Source organism: Salmo salar, chromosome 26 (assembly GCF_965601325.2).
Source record: "Salmo salar chromosome 26, fSalSal1, whole genome shotgun sequence".
In the NCBI taxonomy this organism is placed as follows: domain Eukaryota; kingdom Metazoa; phylum Chordata; class Actinopteri; order Salmoniformes; family Salmonidae; genus Salmo; species Salmo salar.
This window is the reverse complement of record NC_138316.1, coordinates 42,129,785-42,155,617: the sequence shown is the minus strand read 5'-3', so window position 1 is coordinate 42,155,617 and position 25,833 is coordinate 42,129,785. Positions and strand designations below refer to the sequence as shown.

At 45.1% G+C, this 25,833-nt stretch overlaps 1 protein-coding gene across 1 annotated transcript in view; it reads left to right on the top strand.

Moving 5' to 3' along the window:
- Positions 1 to 25,833, top strand: part of LOC106592618 (A disintegrin and metalloproteinase with thrombospondin motifs 7) — a 168,529-nt gene that overhangs the window by 56,031 nt on the left and 86,665 nt on the right. The window contains exons 9-12 of the mRNA XM_082969738.1: positions 2,813 to 2,957; positions 17,346 to 17,438; positions 18,335 to 18,480; positions 22,394 to 22,563. Of these exons, the coding sequence (XP_082825864.1) occupies positions 2,813 to 2,957; positions 17,346 to 17,438; positions 18,335 to 18,480; positions 22,394 to 22,563 (554 nt within the window). The remainder of the gene's footprint in view (positions 1 to 2,812; positions 2,958 to 17,345; positions 17,439 to 18,334; positions 18,481 to 22,393; positions 22,564 to 25,833) is intronic.

The following is a 25,833-nucleotide window of genomic DNA, read 5'->3' as shown; positions in this document are numbered from 1 at the left end:
AGCCCGCACTAAGTGAATGTTACACAGCCTCGCACTAAGTGAATGTTACACAGCCTGCACTAAGTGAATGTTACACAGCCTGCACTAAGTGAATGTTACACAGCCTGCACTAAGTGAATGTTACACAGCCTGCACTAAGTGAATGTTACACAGCCTGCACTAAGTGAATGTTACACAGCCTGCACTAAGTGAATGTTACACAGCCCGCACTAAGTGAATGTTACACAGCCCGCACTAAGTGAATGTTACACAGCCCGCACTAAGTGATTGTTACACAGCCCGCACTAAGTGATTGTTACACAGCCCGCAGTAAGTATATGTTACACAGCCCGCACTAAGTGAATGTTACACATCCCGCACTAAGTGAATGTTACACAGCCCGCACAAAGTGAATGTTACACAGCCCGCACTAAGTGATGTTACACTGTCCGCACTAAGTGAATGTTACACAGCCCGCACTAAGTGAATGTTACACAGCCCGCACTAAGTGAATGTTACACAGCCCGCACTAAGTGAATGTTACACAGCCCGCACTAAGTGAATGTTACACAGCCCGCACTAAGTGAATGAGTAGCCTACTAAAATACATTAAGCCTATTTGTAGCCTATATTTGATTCTGGGAATTCTCTCCCTATGGCACTCGTAAATTGAATGCGCCTGTAAAGGAATATTTACCTTGCATAGAACACACAGCAACAAGCCAACTAGTACTGCTTTCACACATGATTTATGCTATTTTGCCGACTAGTACTGCTTTCACACATGATTTATGCTATTTTGCCGACTAGTACTGCTTTCACACATGATTTATGCTATTTAACCGACTAGTACTGCTTTCACACATGATTTATGCTATTTTGCCGACTAGTACTGCTTTCACACATGATTTATGCTATTTTGCCGACTAGTACTGCTTTTACACATGATTTATGCTATTTTGACTCCCCTTTCACCCATTACAAACAGATATGGTTGGGCGTCTATTTTAATAAATCCATTGAAAATATACACCATCAAAAATAAATCCATTGTTCATTTGTTTAAGAAACATTAAAAGAGGAATAAAATGTATTTGTAAAAAAAATGTTATGGCATATTTTGAGTTTCATTATGTTAGGCTGCTGGTTTGTGGCATGCACACAAAATCAATAGTTTTGTTCATTAAACAGACAAGACACACTTAGGCTACCCTGATCACAGTCAATACACATATATGTTATAGTAGGCTAAGAGTATAATGAAATATAACAGAATAAAATACTAATATTTTTCCCACACAACTTGCATCATGGCAATGTGTGGAACTGCTGTCATATAAAAAAAGGTGATATTTTAAAAAGTTAGGCTGTTTGGAGTGTTTAACGCAAGCCCATGCTTTTTTGATCTCTTTCCTAATCTGCGTTGTCAGGGAGCAGGTGTAGGGTCTTACATTGAGAGTATCTTCATCATGTTACCCATAGAAAATAATAGCAATCTATATTTTCAAAAGCATTTGATTCTGGTGTTCATATTTCACAACCTTTGCAGGCTTTTAGAGTTGCCTATATCCAACACCAGAGGTATTCAACTCTTACCTTATGAGGTCCGGAGCCTGCTGGTTCTCTGTTCTACTGTACCTGATAATGAATTGCACCCACCTGGTGTCCCAAGTCTAAATCAGTCCCTGGTTGTCTGACTTTTCTAATCATTACTCGTTTTGTTGGCAGATGTGGACCGTTCCAGCATCTTCAAAGTGTGCCCGGGCAGAAATGATGCATACTAATATAAAATCCATCACTTAGAATTAAAACTGTTCCAATACTAGAATTTGTAAATGTCCCTTATGGAGATAGATTGGATCCCCATAAAAGGGGGATTGACTCATTGATCTTTTTGTTCATGTGATAGAATGCCTGCTGTATTCATGTGGTTACAGCTTGGCATTTTGACTGAGCTGGAGTTGACTTCTAACAACTGGTTTGACTGCTTGATTCTGTGTCATGCAGACAGCTCTCTAAACTCTGTTAGCACCCTGTCAGCTTTTTTACATGGAGACCTTGTCAACGCCGTCACTGTCTACTCAGTCACATACAGCCCTGTCAACTATGAAATATATGGCCCATTAAAATTAGGCTCAATCATATTTAAGCCCCCCTCCATTTTGTTCCAGCCTTAAAAGGATAGTTTGGGACTTGGCAATTTTATTTATCCTTTATGTAACTAGGCAAGTTTGTTAAGAAAATATTCTTATTTACAATGATGGCCTACCCCGGCCAAACCCTAACCCGGACGACGCTGGGCCAATTGTGCGCCGCCATATGGGACTGCCCATCACGGCCAGTTGTGATACAGCCTGGAATTGAACCAGGGTCTGTAGTGACACCCCTAGCACTGAGATGCAGTACCTTAGACCGCTGCGCCACTTGGGCGCCCCAAAACAAGAGGACTGATAATGAAGCCTGTTATCTATTTTACCAGAGTCCAATGAAGTCTTGGATACCATTTTTATGTATGTCTAGTATGAAGGAAGTTAAGAGGTACTTTCACGAGCCAATGCTAACTAGTGTTAGCACTAGCTTAGTCAGGCTTCCAGTCTTTTCACTAAGCTAGTTCGCATTGGATCACGAAACTGCCTCTAACTTCCTTCATACTGGACACAGAGTCATAAAAATGGTATCCATGAGTTCATCTGATCTGGGGAAGTAGATAACGGGCTCATTGCCAAAATCCCAAACTATCCATTTTATACCCCACCTTTTCAGGATCTCGATGTGTGCATGTTTCACTATAATGCATTTGTCTGACCACCCTGTTGTTGTGGTTGTTCCTCAGTCGAGGCTGGGGCTGGTGCCTGGATGACCCCCCCGTGCGGGACGTGCTGGATCTGAACTCTGTTCCCCCCGGGGTCCTGTACAGTGCTGCCCACCAGTGCCGCCTACAGTACGGCTCTGGATCCCTGCTCTGTGACGACGTGGACGTAAGACCCCTGAATCTGAACCAATACTTGTCTGTTTCTTCAGCATACGCCTGCTATCTGCATATCCATCCATGGTGTGTCCTATCTGTCCCACAACCCTCGTCACAGCTCTTCCCTTCTCCCTTCTCCTCTTGTCCTCTGTCCCACAACCCTCGTCACAACTCTTCCCTTCTCAATTCTCCTCTTGTCCTCTGTCCCACAACCCTCGTCACAGCTCTTCCCTTCTCCCTTCTCCTCTTGTCCTCTGTCCCACAACCCTCGTCACAACTCTTCCCTTCTCAATTCTCCTCTTGTCCTCTCTGTCCCACAACCCTCGTCACAGCTCTTCCCTTCTAACTTCTCCTCTTGTCCTCTTTATCCCACAACCCTCGTCACAGCTCTTCCCTTCTAACTTCTCCTCTTGTCCTCTTTATCCCACAAGCCTCGTCACAGCTCTTCCCTTCTAACTTCTCCTCTTGTCCTCTTTATCCCACAACCCTCGTCACAGCTCTTCCCTTCTCACTTCTCCTCTTGTCCTCTTTATCCCACAACCCTCGTCACAGCTCTTCCCTTCTAACTTCTCCTCTTGTCCTCTTTATCCCACAAGCCTCGTCACAGCTCTTCCCTTCTAACTTCTCCTCTTGTCCTCTCTGTCCCACAACCCTCATCACAGCTCTTCCCTTTTCAATTCTCCTCTTGTCCTCTTTATCCCACAACCCTCATCACAGCTCTTCCCTTCTCACTACTCCTCTTGTCCTCTCTGTCCCACAACCCTCATCACAGCTCTTCCCTTTTCAATTCTCCTCTTGTCCTCTGTCCCACAACCCTCATCACAACTCTTCCCTTCTCACTACTCCTCTTGTCCTCTCTGTCCCACAACCCTCGTCACAGCTCTTCCCTTTTCAATTCTCCTCTTGTCCTCTGTCCCACAACCCTCATCACAACTCTTCCCTTCTCAATTCTCCTCTTGTCCTCTGTCCCACAACCCTCGTCACAGCTCTTCCCTTTTCAATTCTCCTCTTGTCCTCTGTCCCACAACCCTCATCACAACTCTTCCCTTCTCAATTCTCCTCTTGTCCTCTGTCCCACAACCCTCATCACAACTCTTCCCTTCTCAATTCTCCTCTTGTCCTCTGTCCCACAACCCTCATCACAGCTCTTCCCTTCTCAATTCTCCTCTTGTCCTCTGTCCCACAACCCTCGTCACAACTCTTCCCTTCTCACTTCTCCTCTTGTCTCCTCTTCACTAACCTTGCTCTTCATTCCCCCACTAGTTAATGTAACACTGCATCACTCCTCTTAGCCCTTCCACCTTCTTCTCCCTCAATCGCTTCCTTACTGCTCTCTGTCTTTATTCTCACATCACCCTCTATTTTGCTCTTTACTCCCCCACTCCTTATTACTCCTCATCTTCATTACTCTTCCACTCCTCATCCTCATTACTCCTCCACTCATCATTTCTCCTCATCCTCTTTACGCCTCATCCCTTTACGCCTCATCCTCATTACTCTTCATGCTCTTTACGCCTCATCCTCATTACTCCTCCACTCATCCTCATTACTCCTCATCCTCTTTACGCCTCATCCTCATTACTCCTCCCCTCATCCTCATTACTCCTCATCCTCTTTAATCCTCTTTACTCCTCATCCTCATTACTCCTCATCCTCATTACTCCTCCACTCCTCATCCTCATTACTCCTCCACTCCTCGTCCTCTTTACTCATCCACTCCTCATCCTCATTAATCCTCATCGTTATTACTCCTACACTCCTCGTCCTCTTTACTCCTCATCCACATTACTCCACTCCTCATTACTCCTCATCCTCTTTACTCCTCCACTCCTCATCATTATTGCTCCTCATCCTCATTACTCCCCATCCTAATTACTCCTCATTCTCATTACTCCTCATCCTCATTACCCCTCATCCTTATTTCTCCTACACTCTTCCTCTTTCCTTCTCCACTCCACATCCTTTTTACTCCTCATCCACATTACTCCTCATCCTCATTACTCCTCATCCTCTTTACTCCTCCACTCCTCATCATCATTACTCCTCATTCTCATTACTCCTCATCTTCATTACTCTTCATCCTCTTTACTCTTCATCCTCATTACCCCTCTCCTCTTTACTCCTCTACTCATCATTTTTACTCCTCTACTCCTCATCCTCATTACTCCTCCACTCTTCATCCTCTTATCCTCTTTACTCCTCCACTCCTCATTACTCCTCCACTCCTCATCCTCTTTACTCATCCTTTTTACTCCTTATCCTCTTTACTCGTCCTCATTACTCATCCACTCCTCATTCTCTGTCGATCAGTTATGTTCTTCTCTTCTCTATATCACCCCCATAACTTCTCAACAGACTGCTGTCTGCTCCATTAAAACATCACCCCCATGACTTCTCAACAGACTGCTGTCTGCGCCATTAAAACATCACCCCTATAACCTCTCAACACACTGCTGTCTGCTCCATTAAAACATCACCCCCATAACTTCTCAACCGACTGCTGTCTGCTCCATTAAAACATCACCCCTATAACCTCTCAACACACTGCTGTCTGCTCCATTAAAACATCACCCCCATGACTTCTCAACCGACTGCTGTCTGCTTAAACCATACATGAGACATGCTCTCTAAGTGGCCACCAATCGCATCGATACACACAGCTTCCTGCATCAGTACACACTGTGCAGCAATGCTCTGGCAGTTGTCCATGTGATTGGAGTGACAGAATTTAAAGGGCAACAAATTGGAACAAGAGCATTTCATCTTTAAAGCCCAGATGTGTTGGCAAACGAGCTACAAGCCAATACATGCATATAAGGTTCAAAGTGGCAAGCTTTATGGTTTAGATTGGACACTCAAGCCTATTGGATTCACAAGTCTTTGTTTGTCTAAAAGTGTTTACAAAAAAGGTGCAAAGAGCTTTAGACACACAAGTATATGTTGTTTTGGTTCGAGTCGTGCTACTGAAGGCAATTTTCCAGTTTTGATTCCGTTTACATTTCATTATGAAGGTGAAGACCCACAGAAGAACATACACAGAATCTGTGTAAACGGCATATGTTCATCCCCGGCAGACTTCTGGAAACGTTAATGATAGAAAAAAGTCCAATGAGTTAATCTGTACGTTAATGAAAAATCATTATTCCAATAGTACCCTTTTGATAGAAAATGCTTGCCTGCTGACAGTTGCTTGCCGTAGGCTACACTGTAATGGGAAAAAGGTGCTGTGAGTGATAATACACTGGTCTCACATTTTAAACAGTACATACATAAACAAGCAGCCTATAGGTTCACCATATTTACCTAATACACCCCTCAGGAATTCCTCGCTTGCCGCTTGATTGAATAGCGTCCCCCTTAACTGTAATTTTTTTGGACAGAATCTGAGGGGGCCTATATGTGTTTGGTTAGAGGAAAATGGGGTGATTTGCTCGAATTAGCAGCGAGCTACTGCGAGGGCCAGAAAGATAAACTCGCAGCCACCTCGGTAGGCGGAAATAGAGCCGCCGAATGTGTATCCATTTATCACTTCTAGAATTACGGCGATTTGAGCTGGAATTACACCCGTTCCCCCTGTCAAATTGGATGTTAGGCATATCCGGCACTTGGAAACCGTCAAGGTTTAAGTGGTTAGAACAACTGGCGCGAGACAGCGGGGAAGATAGCTGATTAACAAGCCCCTTGCTGGGCACTGAGCTCATCATTTGAGCTCATTGAGGAGGTATGCAGTGAAGTCAGCTGGAACAGGATGGATGGTGGCACAGGACTGTGTTCCTGCAGACTTTCCTTAGAATTCCTCTGGTAGGGTGTTGTGTTGTGGAAACCACGTAGTTTACACAAAACCTCTGCTTACTAAACTGCCCTGCAAGGTTGAGAAACCTTGGCATTTCAATAGAGAGAGGGAGTGGGGAGAGAGAGGGAGGGAGTGGGGAGAGAGAGGGAGGGAGTGGGGAGAGAGAGAGGGAGGGAGTGGGGAGAGAGGGAGGGAGTGGGGAGGGTGGGAGGGAGTAGGGAGGGTGGGAGAGAGGGAGGGAGTGGGGAGAGAGAGAGAGGGAGGGAGTGGGGAGAGAGAGGGAGGGAGTGGGGACTGAGAGGGAGTGGGGGGACAGAGGGAGGGAGTGGGGAGAGAGGGCGAGGGAGTGGGTAGAGAGAGGGAGGGAGTGGGGAGAGAGAGGGAGTGGGGAGAGAGGGAGTGGGGAGAGAGGGGGAGTGGGGAGAGAGAGGGAGGGAGTGGGGACAGAGAGGGAGGGAGTGGGGAGAGAGGGAGGGAGTGGGGAGAGAGGGAGGGAGTGGGAGGGAGTGGGGAGGGTGGGAGGGAGAGAGAGGGAGTGGGGAGAGAGAGAGAGGGAGGGAGTGGGGAGAGAGAGAGAGGGAGGGAGTGGGGAGAGAGAGGGAGGGAGTGGGGAGAGAGAGGGAGTGGGGGGACAGAGGGAGGGAGTGGGGAGAGAGAGGGAGGGAGTGGGTAGAGAGAGGGAGGGAGTGGGGAGAGAGAGGGAGTGGGGACAGAGAGGGAGGGAGTGGGGAGAGAGAGAGAGGGAGTGGGGAGAGAGAGGGAGGGAGTGGGGAGAGAGAGGGAGTGGGGAGAGAGAGGGAGGGAGTGGGGACAGAGAGGGAGGGAGTGGGGAGAGAGAGGGAGGGAGTGGGGACAAAGAGGGAGGGAGTGGGGACAGAGAGGGAGGGAGTGGGGAGAGAGAGAGAGGGAGTGGGGACAGAGAGGGAGTGGGGACAGAGAGGGAGGGAGTGGGGAGAGAGAGGGAGGGAGTGGGGACAGAGAGGGAGTGGGGAGAGAGAGGGAGGGAGTGGGGAGAGAGAGGGAGTGGGGAGAGAGAGGGAGGGAGTGGGGACAGAGAGGGAGGGAGTGGGGAGAGAGAGGGAGGGAGTGGGGACAGAGAGGGAGGGAGTGGGGACAGAGAGGGAGGGAGTGGGGACAGAGAGGGAGGGAGTGGGGAGAGAGAGAGAGGGAGTGGGGAGAGAGAGAGAGGGAGTGGGGAAAGAGAGGGAGGGAGAAAGAGAGAGAGGGAGTGGGGACAGAGAGAGAGGGAGGGAGAGAGAGGGAGGGAGTGGGGAGAGAGAGGGAGGGAGAGAGAGGGAGTGGGGACAGAGAGAGGGAGGGAGAGAGAGAGAGAGGGAGTGGGGAGAGAGAGAGGGAGGGAGAGACCACACACCAACATTCTCATCCAGGGTTGGATTTACTACAGCCCTTTGTATGAATAACATTAGCTGCTCACTCCGTGTGCTTGGGTTTACAGGAAGCCCACCAGGGCAGGAAAGCAAGCGTGGGATAGATCATCTCCTTCAACCCTCTTTGGTACCATTGCCAGGACTGAAGCAGGAAACCTGAATGGAATTAGGGAATCATTGGTTTCCTCCTCACCTTTCGATAGTGGTTGGGAGGAGGACTATTTCTTTCTTAGTCTGTGTTTTGTAAACAACCCTGGAACAAAACATTCCCAATCAAATAAATAAGTGAGAATTTGACACTTTTCCCAACGGGTAAATCTTGTTGAAATAACGACATTCCAAGATTAGAACCAAGTGGTTGTGGGTTAAGGCTGAATCATAACTTAAGGTCCGAATTGACATTGATGCATGATTTAGCTGGATTTAGTTATTCAGAGTTAGGATGTAATTTACTAGCTCGTTAGTAAGTAAGCGTTTCATATACATTGAGGATACATGTTTAACATTCACTAATTGGCTGATGGAGGGATGAAAATATTAGATAAAATGAAGGGATGAATTGTAGTTGTATGGAGATTTAATAAGGAATGCCCAAATAAAGAACCACGGTGTCATGAATAAATGTAACATGGACTAGCTGTATGATGTAGTAAAGTACATGATGACTATAAATCACTTTTGATAGCAGCATTAATATATCAAATGCTCATTAATATATGCACACACACACACACACATGGTTGGGCCCGAAGACTAAGAAATGTGCATAGCAATAACTCCTTTCCCTTGTGAAACACTAACCAGGTTTCCATCTTACCCTTTTAATGCCAGTAAAGTACATGTCGTCTGATGGAAACCGCTAATTTGCCGGTAAACCTTCCAAATGCTGACAAAGCAAAATACCTTAGACAAGGTGGGATCTTTTTGTGTCTGTAAAATGAATTATGCTAGAAATGGAGGTTATTTACATAACCATCATATCGAAGTAAACTTGGAGTCACGTGATATGTTGTGTGGACTCCCACTACGACTCAGGAAAGCATGCAGTTTATTAGGCTACAGATGAAATAAGTTATGATGAACTTCACAGGGTGGTGAAAGTGCAAGGTGATGAGCTTGATGCTCCTTTCCAATAAATATCAAGAGTCTTATTCTGGTGACATGATGATTGACGCTTGGCTGCTGCTTATTTTTATTTGTCAATCTTGCTCTTTTGTCCATAATAATCTCATCATGCAGGCTATACCCACTCTGTATGTGTGAGCTGTTGGCTAGAGCGCATGTACCAAGACCAGAGTGGGCACCCTCGCTATATAACGGAACACACAGTAGAGTGTAAAATGTGATGGAAACCCATTTAACTTGTATTTCTTGTGAATTTAACCATATAAGTTATATATTTATGTGCACTATGTCATCACGCAACAAGTCAACAAGTTAATTTGGTGGAAACACATCTCTGGTGGGAAAATGAGCATATTGTTTTTCTGCAGATGTTAGAATATTTCAATTCAAATTTGTCAACAATTGTATGGAGACCTATCTACTGACACATTCATCATGTCACTCCCCACAGAGGCTTACACACAAAGGCACAAGCACAGCATGCAGGGCTGACATTATTTTTCTGTTCACTTCTTCTAGTTTTATCTCCATTTTGATAACCACAACAGTCTTCCGAGTATGACCGACTCGACCAGCCAATCTGTCTGCGATTTTTGTCGAGTAATTGAAAAAGAAGGGCATCAGCTTTCTCCCAGTTTGATAGATGTTTGTTCATTGTCCTCTAGCGCGTTCTAAAGCCGAACAGCTTCAAGAAGGTCAAAGCTAACGTCAGAATCAGACACGGCTGACCATTCTGCCTCTTCACAAACAAAATGTCAGCCCCCCCAAAAAAATACACACAAGTCTATCTCCATCGTCCCAATCTCCCAGCACCAGTCCGATAAACCCTGAAATCGACCTTTTGGAGCTCTTATCTCAAGTCTCCACATTCAGCAATGGAGTAGATGGTCAAGTCCCAGTCGGCCCCCTCTCTCCTTGGTGTTGTGTGAGGGAGCAGACCATGTCTCTCTCCAGAGAGGCTTGTAGTAGCTTCCCAACGTGTCGTCCCATGCCACCAGCTTCTACTTATCGCAGCACCAGGACACCAGACCAGAGTCACTGTCTCTGACCCAGGGTCAATCTTTAAGAGTGCTCCCTAATAGAATCGGACGCACCTCCGGACACCCCCCTCAGGGCTCAGACACAAGTGATCTTCCTCATGATAAGAAAGCTTTACGGCGGGATAAAATGCTGAGCAGTGAACTCGGTACCATTTTGCCAGTGCGAAGGTTAAGACTTGGCTGGTGTATCAGCAGAGATTATGTAGGGGGCTCAGTGGGTGATGTAGGGGGCTCGGTGGGTGATGTAGGGGGCTTGGTGGGTGGTGTAGGGGTCTCGGTGGGTGGTGTAGGGGTCTCGGTGGGTGGTGTAGGGGGCTCGGTGGGTGATGTAGGGGGCTCAGTGGGTGATGTAGGGGGCTCGGTGGGTGGTGTAGGGGGCTCGGTGGGTGATGTAGGGGGCTCGGTGGGTGATGTAGGGGGCTCAGTGGGTGATGTAGGGGGCTCGGTGGGTGGTGTAAGGGGATCGGTGGGTGACGTAGGGGACTCGGTGGGTGGTGTAGGGGGATCGGTGGGTGACGTAGGGGGATCGGTGTGTGACGTAGGGGACTCGGTGGGTGGTGTAGGGGGATCGGTGGGTGATGTAGGGGTCTCGGTGGGTGGCGTAGGGGGATCGGTGGGTGACGTAGGGGGCTCGGTGGGTGGTGTAGGGGTCTCGGTGGGTGGCGTAGGGGGATCGGTGGGTGACGTAGGGGGCTCAGTGGGTGACGTAGGGGACTCGGTGGGTGGTGTAGGGGGATCAGTGGGTGGTGTAGGGGTCTCGGTGGGTGATGTAGGGGTCTCGGTGGGTGGCGTAGGGGGATCGGTGGGTGACGTAGGGGGCTCAGTGGGTGACGTAGGGGACTCGGTGGGTGGTGTAGGGGGATCGGTGGGTGACGTAGGGGTCTCGGTGGGTGGTGTAGGGGGATCGGTGGGTGACGTAGGGGGCTCGGTGGGTTACGTAGGGGGCTCAGTGGGTGACGTAGGGGACTCGGTGGGTGGTGTAGGGGGATCGGTGGGTGACGTAGGGGTCTCGGTGGGTGGTGTAGGGGGATCGGTGGGTGACGTAGGGGTCTCGGTGGGTGGTGTAGGGGGATCGGTGGGTGACGTAGGGGGCTCGGTGGGTTACGTAGGGGGCTCAGTGGGTGGTGTAGTGGGTTTGTGGTTTTACAAGTGTTATAAAATAAGGATAAAGCATGTAATATCGTTGTAAACAGCAACATGTTAACAAAATTGTAGACCGTTTTGGAGGCAGATTATGTTTTTCTAGCAAAGACCAACGCAGTACCAACTGTAAATAAATAAATTGTTTAATTGCACAAGATGGTTGGCCAAGATGGTTACCTAGTTAAAGTTGTGGTTAGCTAGCTAACTAAATTACCAACTCCTAACTACACTATTTTGCTGGATACTGTAATGCCTCCAAAAATGGTGGCCTTTTGACACACAAACAGTAGTACTGTAGGTAACCAACACACAGCACACTAAATCAGCTTTTAAATAATACCATGTTAACAATACACTTTTTGTTCTTTTTTGTTCTGAGTGACAGTGTACTAGTATTGCTTCTGTCCCTCTCATTGCCCCTACCTGGGCTGAAACCAGGGACCCTCTGCACACATCAAATCAAATCAAATGTATTTATATAGCCCTTCGTACATCAGCTGATATCTCAAAGTGCTGTACAGAAACCCAGCCTAAAACCCCAAACAGCAAGCAATGCATGTGAAAGAAGCACAGTGGCTAGGAAAAACTCCCTAGGAAAAACTCCCTAGGAAAAACTCCCTAGGAAAAACTCCCTAGAAAGGCCAAAAACCTAGGAAGAAACCTAGAGAGGAACCACGCTATGAGGGGTGGCCAGTCCTCTTCTGGCTGTGCAGGGTGGATATTATAACAGAACATGGTCAAGATGTTAAAATGTTCATAAATGACCAGCATGGTCAAATAATAATAATCATAGTAGTTGTCGAGGGTGCAACAAGCACGTCCGGTGAACAGGTCAGGGTTCCATAGCCGCAGGCAGAACAGTTGAAACTGGAGCAGCAGCACGGCCAGGTGGACTGGGGACAGCAAGGAGTCATCATACCAGGTAGTCCTGAGGCATGGTCCTAGGGCTCAGGTCCTCCGAGAGAAAGACAGAAAGAGAGAAAGAGAGAATTAGAGAGAGCATATTTAAATTCACACAGGACACTGGATAAGACAAGAGAAATACTCCAGATGTAACAGACTGACCCTAGCCCCCCGACACATAAACTACTGCAGCATAAATACTGGAGGCTGAGACCGGAGGGATCAGAAGACACTGTGGCCCCATCCGATGATACCCCCGGACAGGGCGAAACAGGCAGGATATAACCCCACCCACTTTGCCAAAGCACAGCCCCCACACCACTAGAGGGATGTCTCCAACCACCAACTTACCGTCCTAAGACAAGGCCGAGTATAGCCCACAACGATCTCCGCCATGGCACAACCCGAGGGGGGGCGCCAACCCAGACAGGAAGACCACATCAGTGACTCAACCCACCCAAGTGACGCACCCCTCCCATGGACGGCATGGAAGAACACCAGTAAGCCAGTGACTCAGCCCCTGTAATAGGGTTAGAGGCAGAGAATCCCAGTGGAAAGAGGGGAACCGGCAAGGCAGAGACAGCAAGGGCGGTTCGTTGCTCCAACCTTTCCGTTCACCTTCACACTCCTGGGCCAGACTATACTTAATCATAGGACCTACTGAAGAGATAAGTCTTCAGTAAAGACTTAAAGGTTGAGACTGAGTCTGCGTCTCTCACATTGGTAGGCAGACCATTCCATAAAAATGGAGCTCTATAGGAGAAAGCCCTACCTCCAGCCGTTTGCTTAGAAATTCTAGGGACAATTAGGAGGCCTGCGTCTTGTGACCGTAGCGTACGTGTAGGTATGTACAGCAGGACCAAATCGGAAAGATAGGTAGGAGCAAGCCCATGTAATGCTTTGTAGGTTAGCAGTAAAACCTTGAAATCAGCCCTTGCCTTAACAGGAAGCCAGTGTAGGGAGGCTAGCACTGGAGTAATATGATCAAATTTTCTGGTTCTAGTCAGGATTCTAGCAGCCGTATTTAGCACTAACTGAAGTTTGTTTAGTGCTTTATCCGGGTAGCCGGAAAGTAGAGCATTGCAGTAGTCCAGCCTAGAAGTAACAAAAGCATGGATTAATTTTTCTGCGTCATTTTTGGACAGAAAGTTTCAGATTTTTGCAATGTTACGTAGATGGAAAAAAGCTGTCCTTGAAACAGTCTTGATATGTTCTTCAAAAGAGAGATCAGGGTCCAGAGTAACGCCGAGGTCCTTCACAGTTTTATTTGAGACGACTGTACAACCATCCAGATTAATTGTCAGATTCAACAGAAGATCTCTTTGTTTCTTGGGACCTAGAACAAGCATCTCTGTTTTGTCCGAGTTTAAAAGTAGAAAGTTTGCAGCCATCCACTTCTTTATGTCTGAAACACAGGCTTCTAGCGAGGGCAATTTTGGGGCTTCACCATGTTTCATTGAAATGTACAGCTGTGTGTCATCCGCATAGCAGTGAAATTTAACATTATGTTTTCGAATGACATCCCCAAGAGGTAAAATATATAGTGAAAACAATAGTGGTCCTAAAACGGAACCTTGAGGAACACCGACATTTACAATTGATTTGTCAGAGGACAAACCATTCACAGAGACAAACTGATATCTTTCCGACAGATAAGATCTAAACCAGGCCAGAACTTGTCCATGTAGACCAATTTGGGTTTCCAATCTCTCCAAAAGAATGTGGTGATCGATGGTATCAAAAGCAGCACTAAGATCTAGGAGCACGAGGACAGATGCAGAGCCTCGGTCTGACGTCATTAAAAGGTCATTTACCACCTTCACAAGTGCAGTCTCAGTGCTATGATGGGGTCTAAAACCAGACTGAAGCGTTTCGTATACATTGTTTGTCTTCAGGAAGGCAGTGAGTTGCTGTGCAACAGCTTTTTCTAAAATTTTTGAGAGGAATGGAAGATTCGATATAGGCCGATAGTTTTTTTATAATTTCTGGGTCAAGATTCGGCTTTTTCAAGAGAGGCTTTATTACTGCCACTTTTAGTGAGCTTGGTACACATCCGGTGGATAGAGAGCCGTTTATTATGTTCAACATAGGAGGGCCAAGCACAGGAAGCAGCTCTTTTTCAGTAGTTTAGTTGGAATAGGGTCCAGTATGCAGCTTGAGGGTTTGGAGGCCATGATTATTTTCATCATTGTGTCAAGAGATATAGTACTAAAACACTTTAGTATCTCCCTTGATCCTAGGTCCTGGCAGAGTTGTGTAGACTCAGGACAATGGAGCTTTGGAGGAATACCCAGATTTAAAGAGGAGTCCGTAATTTGCTTTCTAATGATCATGATCTTTTCCTCAAAGAAGTTCATACATTTATTACTGCTGAAGTGAAAGCCATCCTCCATTTGTGAAGGCTGCTTTTTAGTTAGCTTTGCGACAGTATCAAAAAGACATTTCGGATTATTCTTATTTTCCTCAATTAAGTTGGAAAAATAGGATGATCGAGCAGCAGTGAGGGCTCTTCGATACTGCACGGTACTGTCTTTCCAAGCTAGTCGGAAGACTTCCAGTTTGGTGTGGCGCCATTTCCGTTCCAATTTTCTGGAAGCTTGCTTCAGAGCTCGTGTATTTTCTGTATACCAGGGAGCTAGTTTCTTATGACAGATGTTTTTAATTTTTAGGGGTGCAACTGCATCTAGGGTATTGCGCAAGGTTAAATTGAGTTCTTCGGTTAGGTGGTTAACTGATTTTTGTCCTCTGACGTCCTTGGGTAGGCAGAGGGAGTCTGGAAGGGCATCAAGGAATCTTTGGGTTGTCTGAGAATTTATAGCACGACTTTTAATGCTCCTTGGTTGGGGTCTGAGCAGATTATTTGTTGCGATTGCAAACGCAATAAAATGGTGGTCCGATAATCCAGGATTATGAGGAAAAACATTAAGATCCACAACATTTATTCCAGATCCACACATCATCAACAATCACCCATGAATAGGGATGTATTTCCCCTTTGACCCTCATTCAAAAGTGTCACAAAAGCATGTAGATGTGGTGCTCGAGGGGGAGAGCATTCATGAAGCACCCGTTGTGATGCTGGAGGGAGGTCCAGAATTCCGGGCTGCTTTTGCACACTGTTGTCTAGTTGTGGCCGTAACCTGAATGGATTGCGCAACGACTGTTGGCAGATGCATTGCTCGACTGCCATGACGTTTCAATCACACCGACAGCATCATTGCATTTTGGTACACCAGAATTACATTCATTTCCAATGAAACACTGTGTTTGCCTTGCAGCATTGCATTGTAGAGACAGTTCCAGTGCGTTCTGTGTTGGATTTATTGAATGTATGTGTCAAACTGTATGTGTAGACGGCTTGACATAAATAGTAGCAGAAGGTGAATGTTGAACTTTTGTTGCACACATATCCAGATATCCAGTAACGCTGCCGGTGTGATCGAAGGCTAAGTGTGATGAGCACAATATCGTTTGCGAACTGCAACACCCCCAAGCGATTCGTTCTCCAGTTTGAGTTTGTTGAGCAGAGGCTGTGCACGTTTTTTTTCTACAAAACTGTGTCCATCATACATTCAATAATCAATTAATTGCATTCATTCTTACACCATGCAATCAATGATCAGTTGTAAACATGTATTTTTCTTCACTATGCTGCCTACAGCATGATCTAATTTGCCTGCGTGCATATAAGACGGACGGTTGTTGGCTCGGAGCACATCTCCACTGGAGTCACTGGAGGAGCACTTATTGATTCTGCTGTATAGAATTCATTACGTCCAGCAGGTCAAACGAACAATTAGAATGAACGAGTCACTCAGGAAAAAACAACTCATGACTCTCGAGTCAGTTAAAAAAGAGTCATTCAAAAATAACAAATAATTTTGCGAACTGCACGTCACTACCCATGAAGCATCGTTACCTAGCACTCCACAAAAGCCGTGGCTCTTGCAGAGCAAGGGAAACAACCACTTCAGTGTCTCAGAGCGAGTGACGTCACCAATTGAAACACTACTAGCTCGCACTGCTACCTAGCTAGCCATTTCACACCGGTTACAACAGCATGGAAGGTTCTTTTGAAATATGCCCTCCTGTGACTGTGGGGCTCAACATTGATGTGTGAAGTAACATCCCCAGATAGTGTAGAGAGAAATGACATCCTTAATGCCAGAGAGCATTACTTCACAGATGGCTACAGTACATATCATTTGATTCTGCGTGAAGTAACATCCCCAGATAGTGTAGAGAGAAATGACATCCTTAATGCCAGAGAGCATTACTTCACAGATGGCTACAGTACATATCATTTGATTCTGGAATGGTTTCCTTGGAACATACCATATTAATCCTAATCCTCGCTGTATGTCTCTGTCGTGATTTAAACCCGCTAATGTTTGCTGTTCTAAATCCTTTCCTGAGCTAAACCTCTCGGGAAATAACCAGAGTAATCAGATGTATGTTTTTGGATATGGCAGACGTGTGCCTCTCGCATAATACCTCATCTTTATACACACATCGCCGCTACATGTAACTAGAAAATAAGACCATTAGTCACAGTTCACTACATTTTCACAATACTATATACAGTACCAGAACTGGATTATAATAGTATAATAGTATATGAAATCGTTCAAATACTTTTAGTCGTTGTTTCAGCCAGCCTGGAGTGCCAGAATGTCAAACTTTGCAGTGAAAGTGTCTGTCAGTTGGAATCCATATTAATTCATAAGGCTACCCTATTTCGAGATCAACTGCACATTACACCTTACTTCAATGTTCTTCTATTGAATAATGTACATATCATGTCAGCCACACATTATTTAGATCTGTCTTCATGAAATGATATCAGCCATCTCTCTGTACTGGGGCCCTGCCTCAGAAGACAGCTGGCTCTCATGCCCTTAGCAACTGTTCCCAGGGATGTTTTTATGTTTAATTCATCATGTTGGAGGCATAATTGAGTTGATGTGGGCAGGAAGTAACTATGACTCTTTGTCCCTTCCCTGTAGAACGTCTGCAGTACTTTGTGGTGCACTGTTGGGACAACTTGTCACTCAAAGCTGGATGGTGCAGTCGACGGGACCAGGTGTGGTGAGGACAAGGTGAGTGTAGACTTCCTGGGAGCATGTGTGGTGAGGATAAGGTGAGTATAGACTTCCTGGGAGCAGGTGTGGTGAGGACTAGGTGATTGTAGACACTTCCTGGGACCAGGTGGGGTGAGGACTAGGTGAGTGTAAACACTTCCTGGGACCAGGTGTGGTGAGGATAAGGTGAGTATAGACTTCCTGGGAGCAGGTGTGGTGAGGACTAGGTGATTGTAGACACTTCCTGGGACCAGGTGGGGTGAGGACTAGGTGATTGTAGGCACTTCCTGGGACCAGGTGGGGTGAGGACTAGGTGATTGTAGGCACTTCCTGGGACCAGGTGGGGTGAGGACTAGGTGAGTGTAGACACTTCCTGGGACCAGGTGGGGTGAGGACTAGGTGAGTGTAGACACTTCCTGGGACCAGGTGGGGTGAGGACTAGGTGATTGTAGACACTTCCTGGGACCAGATGTGGCAGGGCAAGGTGATTGTAGACACTCCCTGGGACCAGATATGGTGAGGACTAGGTAAGTGTAGACTAATCCTGAGACCAGCTGTGGGGGGGACTAGGTGAGTGTAGACTTCCTGGGAGCAGGTGTGGTGAGGACTTGGTGATTGTAGACACTTCCTGGGACCAGGTGGGGTGAGGACTAGGTGAGTGTATTTTATTCTCTTGATTTTCCTCCTCATTACCAGGATGACTTGAGGAGTTAGGTAAAAAACCTAGCAATTTTAGAATTGCTAGCCCAATGTTGCTGTTTTTGGTAGTATGTTTGTAATCGTGCACTGGAGACTGTGTTTTTGTACCCCCAAACATAAGGAAATGATCAGTTAGTTAATGAAGACCTAGAAGATTATAAATCACAATGCTTCACTGAGCATCCAAATGAAGTATTGAAATGTGTGATTGTCAGTGGTGCTTTGACGGGGAGTGTGTGGCGGTGGGACACCAGCCTGAGAGTGTCAAAGGGGGCTGGGCTCCATGGAGCGAGTGGTCTGCCTGTTCCAGAACCTGTGGGGCCGGAGTTCAGAACGCCCAGAGGGACTGCGTCAACCCAGTGTAAGTCCTAATGGATTAGTCTACGCACCTGCACCGGAGAATTAGAATTAGTTAAACGCACATTCAAATTCAAAGCAATATTCCGTGGTGTGTACACCAGCAGGTACACTATCTTGTGTTATTATCTGCTTTCCGATTTCTTTTTAAAGCAGAACATCAAGGGGCTCTCCCAGGAGGGGCACCTCTTACTGTTAGTATATAGTATGTCAATATGCTGTTGACTTATCAGTACTAAACAGGGACTTAAATAACCCTTAAAGGCACACTCTTTAATCTCTGTTTTCACCCACTATGAGGCTTTAACATTACTATTTGTAAATAGTTGTTGGGTACTTGCAAATGTAACTACCTCTGAGTATTTTAATTCTGTGTTAACGTCCCCAAAACCAAAGATGAGAGGTCTGTTTTTAGGGCAGTTACCACAGAATACTGTTAACAAACAGTGGTAGAAGAAGGCCTGCATGTTTAAAAGCACAAAATGTAAATCAGTCTGTGGACATCAGTGTGTTTGGGTGTGAGCCAAGACCGATGTACAGGTACTGTATGTATCAGATATTCCAGTGGACTATACATGCAGACCATGCTCCATCAGCCCTTGACCATCTTAGTTAACAGAACACAGTTAATCCATATGACACATTTCTGTGAACCATGTCACTTATTGAACACAGAGTGTCACCACCCTACTAAAGCCCTACTTGGCTAATATGTTAGGAACTGAATACTCTTCTCATTCATTCTCGTTGAATAGAGTAATCATTTTTGAAATCATTATAGTTGTTGGATATTGAGTGGAGCCGTTTTCAAATAGAGTCCAAGGTCTGTTCAGTGTCATCCATTTCTGAGGTTCCTTATTTACTGTCTTGTTGCCGTGTTTGTGTTGCTCTGCTTGGAGGCTTCTGACTTGCCTCTTCTTTTGTGCATGGCATTGACGCTCAGATCCAGTGCTTAGACAAAGAGAGTGTCCTTGCGTTTTGAAATAAACCGTCTAGTGCTCAATATAATTTTTCTTAGATATTTTTCCACTTTTATCTGTCTTATTTGTTGGAATATCGTCCTTTTTGAGGAGCTCTGTTCTGCCCTCCTGGATCTGTTCTAGTCTCCTGGCTCTAGACAAAGACACCGTGTTCAGTATATGAGCCATCAGGGGCCTCCTGGCTCACTGTGTCAGACAAAGACACCGTGTTCAGTATAGGGGCCTCGTTTATAAAATGTATATATCTTTTATAAATCAAATCAAATCAAATGTATTTATATAGCCCTTCTTACATCAGCTGATATCTCAAAGTGCTGTACAGAAACCCAGCCTAAAACCCCAAACAGCAAGCAATGCAGATGTAGAAGCACGGTGGCTAGGAAAAACTCCCTAGAAAGGCCAAAACCTAGGAAGAAACCTAGAGAGGAACCAGGCTATGAGGGGTGGCCAGTCCTCTTCTGGCTGTGCCGGGTGGAGATTATAACAGAACATGGCCAAGATGTTCAAATGTTCATAAATGACCAGCAAGGTCAAATAATAATAATCACAGTAGTTGTCGAGGGTGCAACAAGTCAGCACCTCAAGAGTAAATGTCAGTTGGCTTTTCATAGCCGATCATTGAGAGTATCTCTACCGCTCCTGCTGTCTCTAGAGAGTTGAAAACAGCAGGTCTGGGACAAGTAGCACGTCCGGTGAACAGGTCAGGGTTCCATAGCCGCAGGCAAAACAGTTGAAACTGGAGCAGCAGCACGGCCAGGTGGACTGGGGACAGCAAGGAGTCATAATGTCAGGTAGTCCTGAGGCATGGTCCTAGGGCTCAGGTCCTCCGAGAGAGAGAAAGAGAGAATTAGAGAGAGCATACTTAAATTCACACAGGACACCGGATAAGACAGGAGAAATACTCCAGATATAACAGACTGACCCTAGCCCCCCGACACATAAACTACTGCTGCATAAATACTGGAGGCTGAGACAGGAGGGGTCAGGAGACACTGTGGCCCCATCCCATCGGATACCCCCGGACAGGGCCAAACAGGAAGGATATAACCCCACCCACTTTGCCAAAGCACAGCCCCCACACCACTAGAGGGATATCTTCAACCGCTACTCAATTTATGAAACGTCTGTATTCATTATGTTGTATAAATCACACATGTAAGCATGTTTATTTTTATTTACACTACATGCAAAATAAAATGAAGTTCATCGTTTATAAATCAAAACGCTGGCATCGATTTTCACGTGCGCCCAGTTTATGATCAAATGTGTACCTAAGAACATTTAGGCCCCAGTCAGGCTGAACTGCCACCAGTTTCTGTACTCAACGGGAACCACCAGAGACTAGGCAAAGAGTAGCACTGGCGGACATTTTGATTGATGGAATCCAATAGGATTGTGTTAGGAGTTCATAGTTTCCCGACACGGAAGACAGAGAAGTGGTAGAAAAGGCAGTACTGTACTGTTGGGGCTACTGGAGGACTTGGGACTTGGAGGCATTGGGCAGTGGTGTAAAGTACTTAAGTAAAAATATGTTAAAGTACTACTGAAATACTATTTATATTTTTGACAACTTTAACTTTTACTTCACTACATTCCTAAAGAAAATTTTACTTTTTACTCCATACATTCTCCTTGACAACCAAAAGTACTCGTTACATTTTGAAAGCTTAGCAGGACAGGAAAATGGTTCAATTTCCATTACAATGCCGTATAATGGAGGAGAGAACTCACTTGAGGACCGCTTGAAAAGTATTAGCATTCATAAGAGGAGTGTCACTGATTGCAGTTATCATTGGTTAAGTTGGTAAGGACATAACTGCATCATCACTTATGTAATCCCTTTATTTTCAATGACCAATGAGCATGAAATGCAAATTATGTTCAGAAAATAACATTACAACCATAGAATCTCTCATTTAGGTTCGCACTGTAGTCTCATTTTCACCTCATTTATCACCTGATTTACTTAAAGGCCCAGTGCAGTCAAAAACTAGATTTACCTGTGTTTTTATATGTATTTCCACACTGAGTTGGAATAATGCTTTGACATTATGATAATGCCCTTTTAGTGTAAGATCTGTTTGATCAGCCTGTTTTGGTGGGATGGAGTTTTTGCCTTCCCAGACAGTGGCTTTTAAGTTTTCCCCTCCACACTCAGACCTCTCCCAGACAGTCCTAGCTAAATTATTGCTTGAGAAATAGCTCTTTGCTAAGAAGCTATTTTAGTTTATTTTTGACCAGTTTAATTGAAAACAATCACAGTAAGGTACTTAATTGTTCCCCAGAAATGATTTAATATTGAGATAAAAATGGCTGCATTGGACCTTTTAAGAAGAAGGATAGGTGGTCCAGGTATCCTTATGACATGGCACAAGTGAGGGGGTGGGCCTTTCCTCTTTTGTCCTCTATTGTTTCCGCAACGGAGGATGCCGATGATATCAGAGGCAACATCAGACCAACTCCTTGAATTGCAGTTGTGTAAACCAAAAAATAAGAACTATTTTGCTCAAAACATATTTTGGTACCCTTAAGTGTGTGTACATTACTGTATTTATACGTGGGATATTGTTTTACAACATGAAAAGGTTGAAAAATTGCTGGAGTGCATCTTTAATAGGATCTCTGTGATTAGAACATTGTGTCCTTGTTCCTTTTGCTGTAGGTCGAAAGGTTTCATTTAAAGGCCTACAATCACATAGACACATGGTGCTCTTGATGAAACATGACAACATATCGTTTTCTGTGTTATGTTCTGTACCTCTATGGTTGATTTGAGATGCTGTCTCTTGGCCAGGCTTGTAAAAGATACTGTATCTATGTCAATGTGAGTCACCCGTGTTGAGCCACCTTGTTATCACATGCCTTACAGCCACCTGGAAATACTGTTATCATCCATTTAAAGACATGCCTGTTTGTCTACTCTCTCCTCTCCTCCAGTCCCAAGTACGGAGGGAAGTACTGCGTGGGGGAGCGAAGGCGCTACAAGATCTGTAACAGCACCCCTTGCCCCCCCAACCAGCCCTCCTTCAGACTCATCCAGTGCAGTCACTTTAACACCATGCTTTACAAGGGCAAGTTCTACAAATGGGTGCAGGTCAACAACAGAGGTGAGTGTGCGTTGTTCTAGCTAGATACTGTAACATAAACTCATACACCCCAAAGTAACTAAATAACACATCCAGATGTTCAATTTTAGCCTGTATGTTTAGTCAACTTTAGAGCGACAGTGCAAACAAGAGGAAAATACACTCACTTCATAAACATTTTTCAAAACCATTCATTGTTCTACATCCGAGCAAGGCCTGTAGCCATTTCATGCATGTTTGGAGTGTCAATAAAGCATGTGATGTAAGTTGCGTATTTGTTGCATTCCAAACCCCATTGTCAAGAAATTCAATTTGCATTCCAAATTCCGCTATAGCCATGACATTTCTGTCTATTGACTGAAAAGTTGGTTTGAGATCCATTGTAGAGCACAAACACATTGTGGAGCAAGACAGACAGATACTCATTCTGGTAGAAATCATTTTTGGGTCTATTCACATGGAACTATGAAAAGTGTGTAAACCAACTATTGTTTGGCATGCCAAACTCCAAAAGTTTTTGTTGAAGAAATAAGGCCTACTTTTACAACAGCACTTAGTAATATTTAACTGTACTGTGTGGGCTGTGTTTATCAGGTATAGAAAGAGAAAATGCCTTAAATTATGCAATGTAATACGTTAACATTTCTCAGTTTACTACCCTGAATAGACCAGGTTGGAAAACTACGATTCCTTGTCGAAATAGAAACGTTCTCATTGGAAACCCTTCTATACCATTATATACAGTATCGCACAGCAGCTCCTTGTGTGCCCAGCTCCTAATTTACTATGTTATCAGCCTGAAGAATGTTGAGACACAGGGGACACTAACCAGATTAGCCCTAGCTAAATTCATGTGGGGGTGACGATAACGTTAAGCCTGAGTTAAGGTTACACAGGTCTGTGCAGTGTCAATAATCTGCAGAGTAGTATTGCTCTGACAGTGGATGTGTTAAATACAGTACGGACATGTATACAAGGGTAATACTTGAACACTACAGTGCCTTCGGAAAGTATTCAGAACCTTTGACTTTTCCACAATTTGTTACATTACACCCTTATTCTAAAATGTATTAAATATGATTTTTTTTCTCAGCAATCTACACTCAATAACACATAATGACAAAGCGAAAACAGGTTTTGTAGACATTTTTGCTAATTTATTAAAATGAAAAACAGATACCTTATTTACATAAGTATTCAGACCCTTTCCTATGAGACTGGAAACTGAGCTCAGGTGCATCCTGTTTCCATTAATCATCCTTGAGATGTTTCTACAACTTGATTGGAGTCCACCTGTGGTAAATTCAATTGATTGGACATGATTTGGAAAGACACACACCTGTCTATATAAGGTCCCACAATTGACAATGCCTGTCAGAGTAAAAACCATGCCATGAGGTCGAAGGAATTATCCATAGACCTCCAAGACATGATTATGTTGAGGCACAGATCTGAGGAAGGGTACAAAAACATTTCTGCAGCATTGAAGTTCCCCAAGAACACAGTGGCCTCCATCATTCTTAAATGAAAGATTGGAACCACCCAGACTTCCTAGAGTCTGGCTGCCCTGCCAAACTGAGCAATTGGGGAGAAGGGCCTTGGTCAGGGAGGTGACGAACAACCCAATGGTCACTCTGACAGAGCTCTAGAGTTCCTCTGTGGAGATGGAAGAACCTTCCAGAAGGACAACTATCTCTGCAGCACTCCATCAATCAGGCCTTTATGGTAGAGTGGCCAGACAGAAGCCACTCCTCACCTGGCACCATCTCTACGGTGAAGCATGGTGGTGGCAGCATCATGCTGTGGGGAAGTTTTTCAGTGGCAAGGACTGGGAGACTAGTAGGAATCAAGGCAAAGATGAACAGAGAAAAGTACAGAAAGATCCTTGATGAGAACCTGCTCCAGAGCGCTCAGGACCTCAGACTGGGGCGAAGGTTCACTTTCCAACAGGACAACGACCCTAAGCACACAGCCAAGACAACGCATGAGTGGCTTTGGGACAAGTCTCTGAGTGTCCTTGAGTTGCCCAGCAAGAGCCCGGCCCTGAACCAGATCGAACATCTCTGGAGAGACCTGAAAATAGCTGTGCGTAGCAATGTTCCCCCATCCAACCTGACAGAGCTTGAGGGGAACTGCAGAGAAGAATGGGAGAAACTCCCCAAATACAGGTGTGCCAAGCTTGTAGCGTCATACCGAAGAAGACTTGATGCTGTAATCGCTGCCAAAGGTGCTTCAATATAGTACTGAGTAAAGGGTCTGAATACTTATGTAAATGTAATATTTCAGTTTTGTCATGACTGCACTGTGAGGATCAGGTTACAGTGGATCACGGTTCTACAGAGATATCTCTGCCTCCCGCAGAGGGGGGAGGTATAGAGGGATTGATGGGGGGGTTTATGATACCTCACACCCATTTTAGATCACCTCTTGAGGACCCCTTCGAGATAAAATCCAGTTAACGGGATTGGTTGGACAACAACCAGTGAAATAGCATGGCGCGAAATTCAAAACACAAAAATCTCCAAATTAAAATTCAAGTATTATACGGCATTTTAAAGATAATCTTCTCGTTAATCCAACCACATTGTCAGATTTCAAAAAGGCTTTACGGTGAAAGCAAAACATTAGATTATTTTAGGATAGCACCTTAGCAACAAAAAAAAAACACAGCCATTTTCCAAGCACGGATAGCCGTCACAAAATCAGATATACAGCTAAAATTAAGCACTAACCTTTGACAATCTTCATCAGATGACACTCCTAGGACATCATGTTAGACAATACATGCATTTTTTGTTAGATCAAGTTCATATTTATATCCAAAACCCCATTTTACATTGGCGCGTGACGTTCAGAAAATGTATTCTCCCCATAACTTCCGGTGAATGGGCACATCAATTTACAGAAATACTCATCATAAACATTGACAAACTTTATAACAATTATTTAAAGATTTATAGATAATCTACTCCTTTATGCAACCGCTTTGTCAGATTTCAAAATAACTTTATGGAGAAAGCACATTGTTCAATATTCTGAGTACAGAACTTAGCCTTCAATGCTAAGCTATACAGTTAGCCTACAACCACGGCGTCGACAAATCTCTAAATTATGTTCAAAATACTTTCTTACCTTTTGCTGATCTTCGGCGGAATGCACTCGGAAGGACTCCCACTTCCACAAGAAATGTTCGTTTGTTCTGCAAAGTCCATCATTTATGTCCAAATACCTCCGTTTTGTTGGCCCATCCAGAACACTATTACAATGCCATGAGGCGTGGGCGCAAATCCA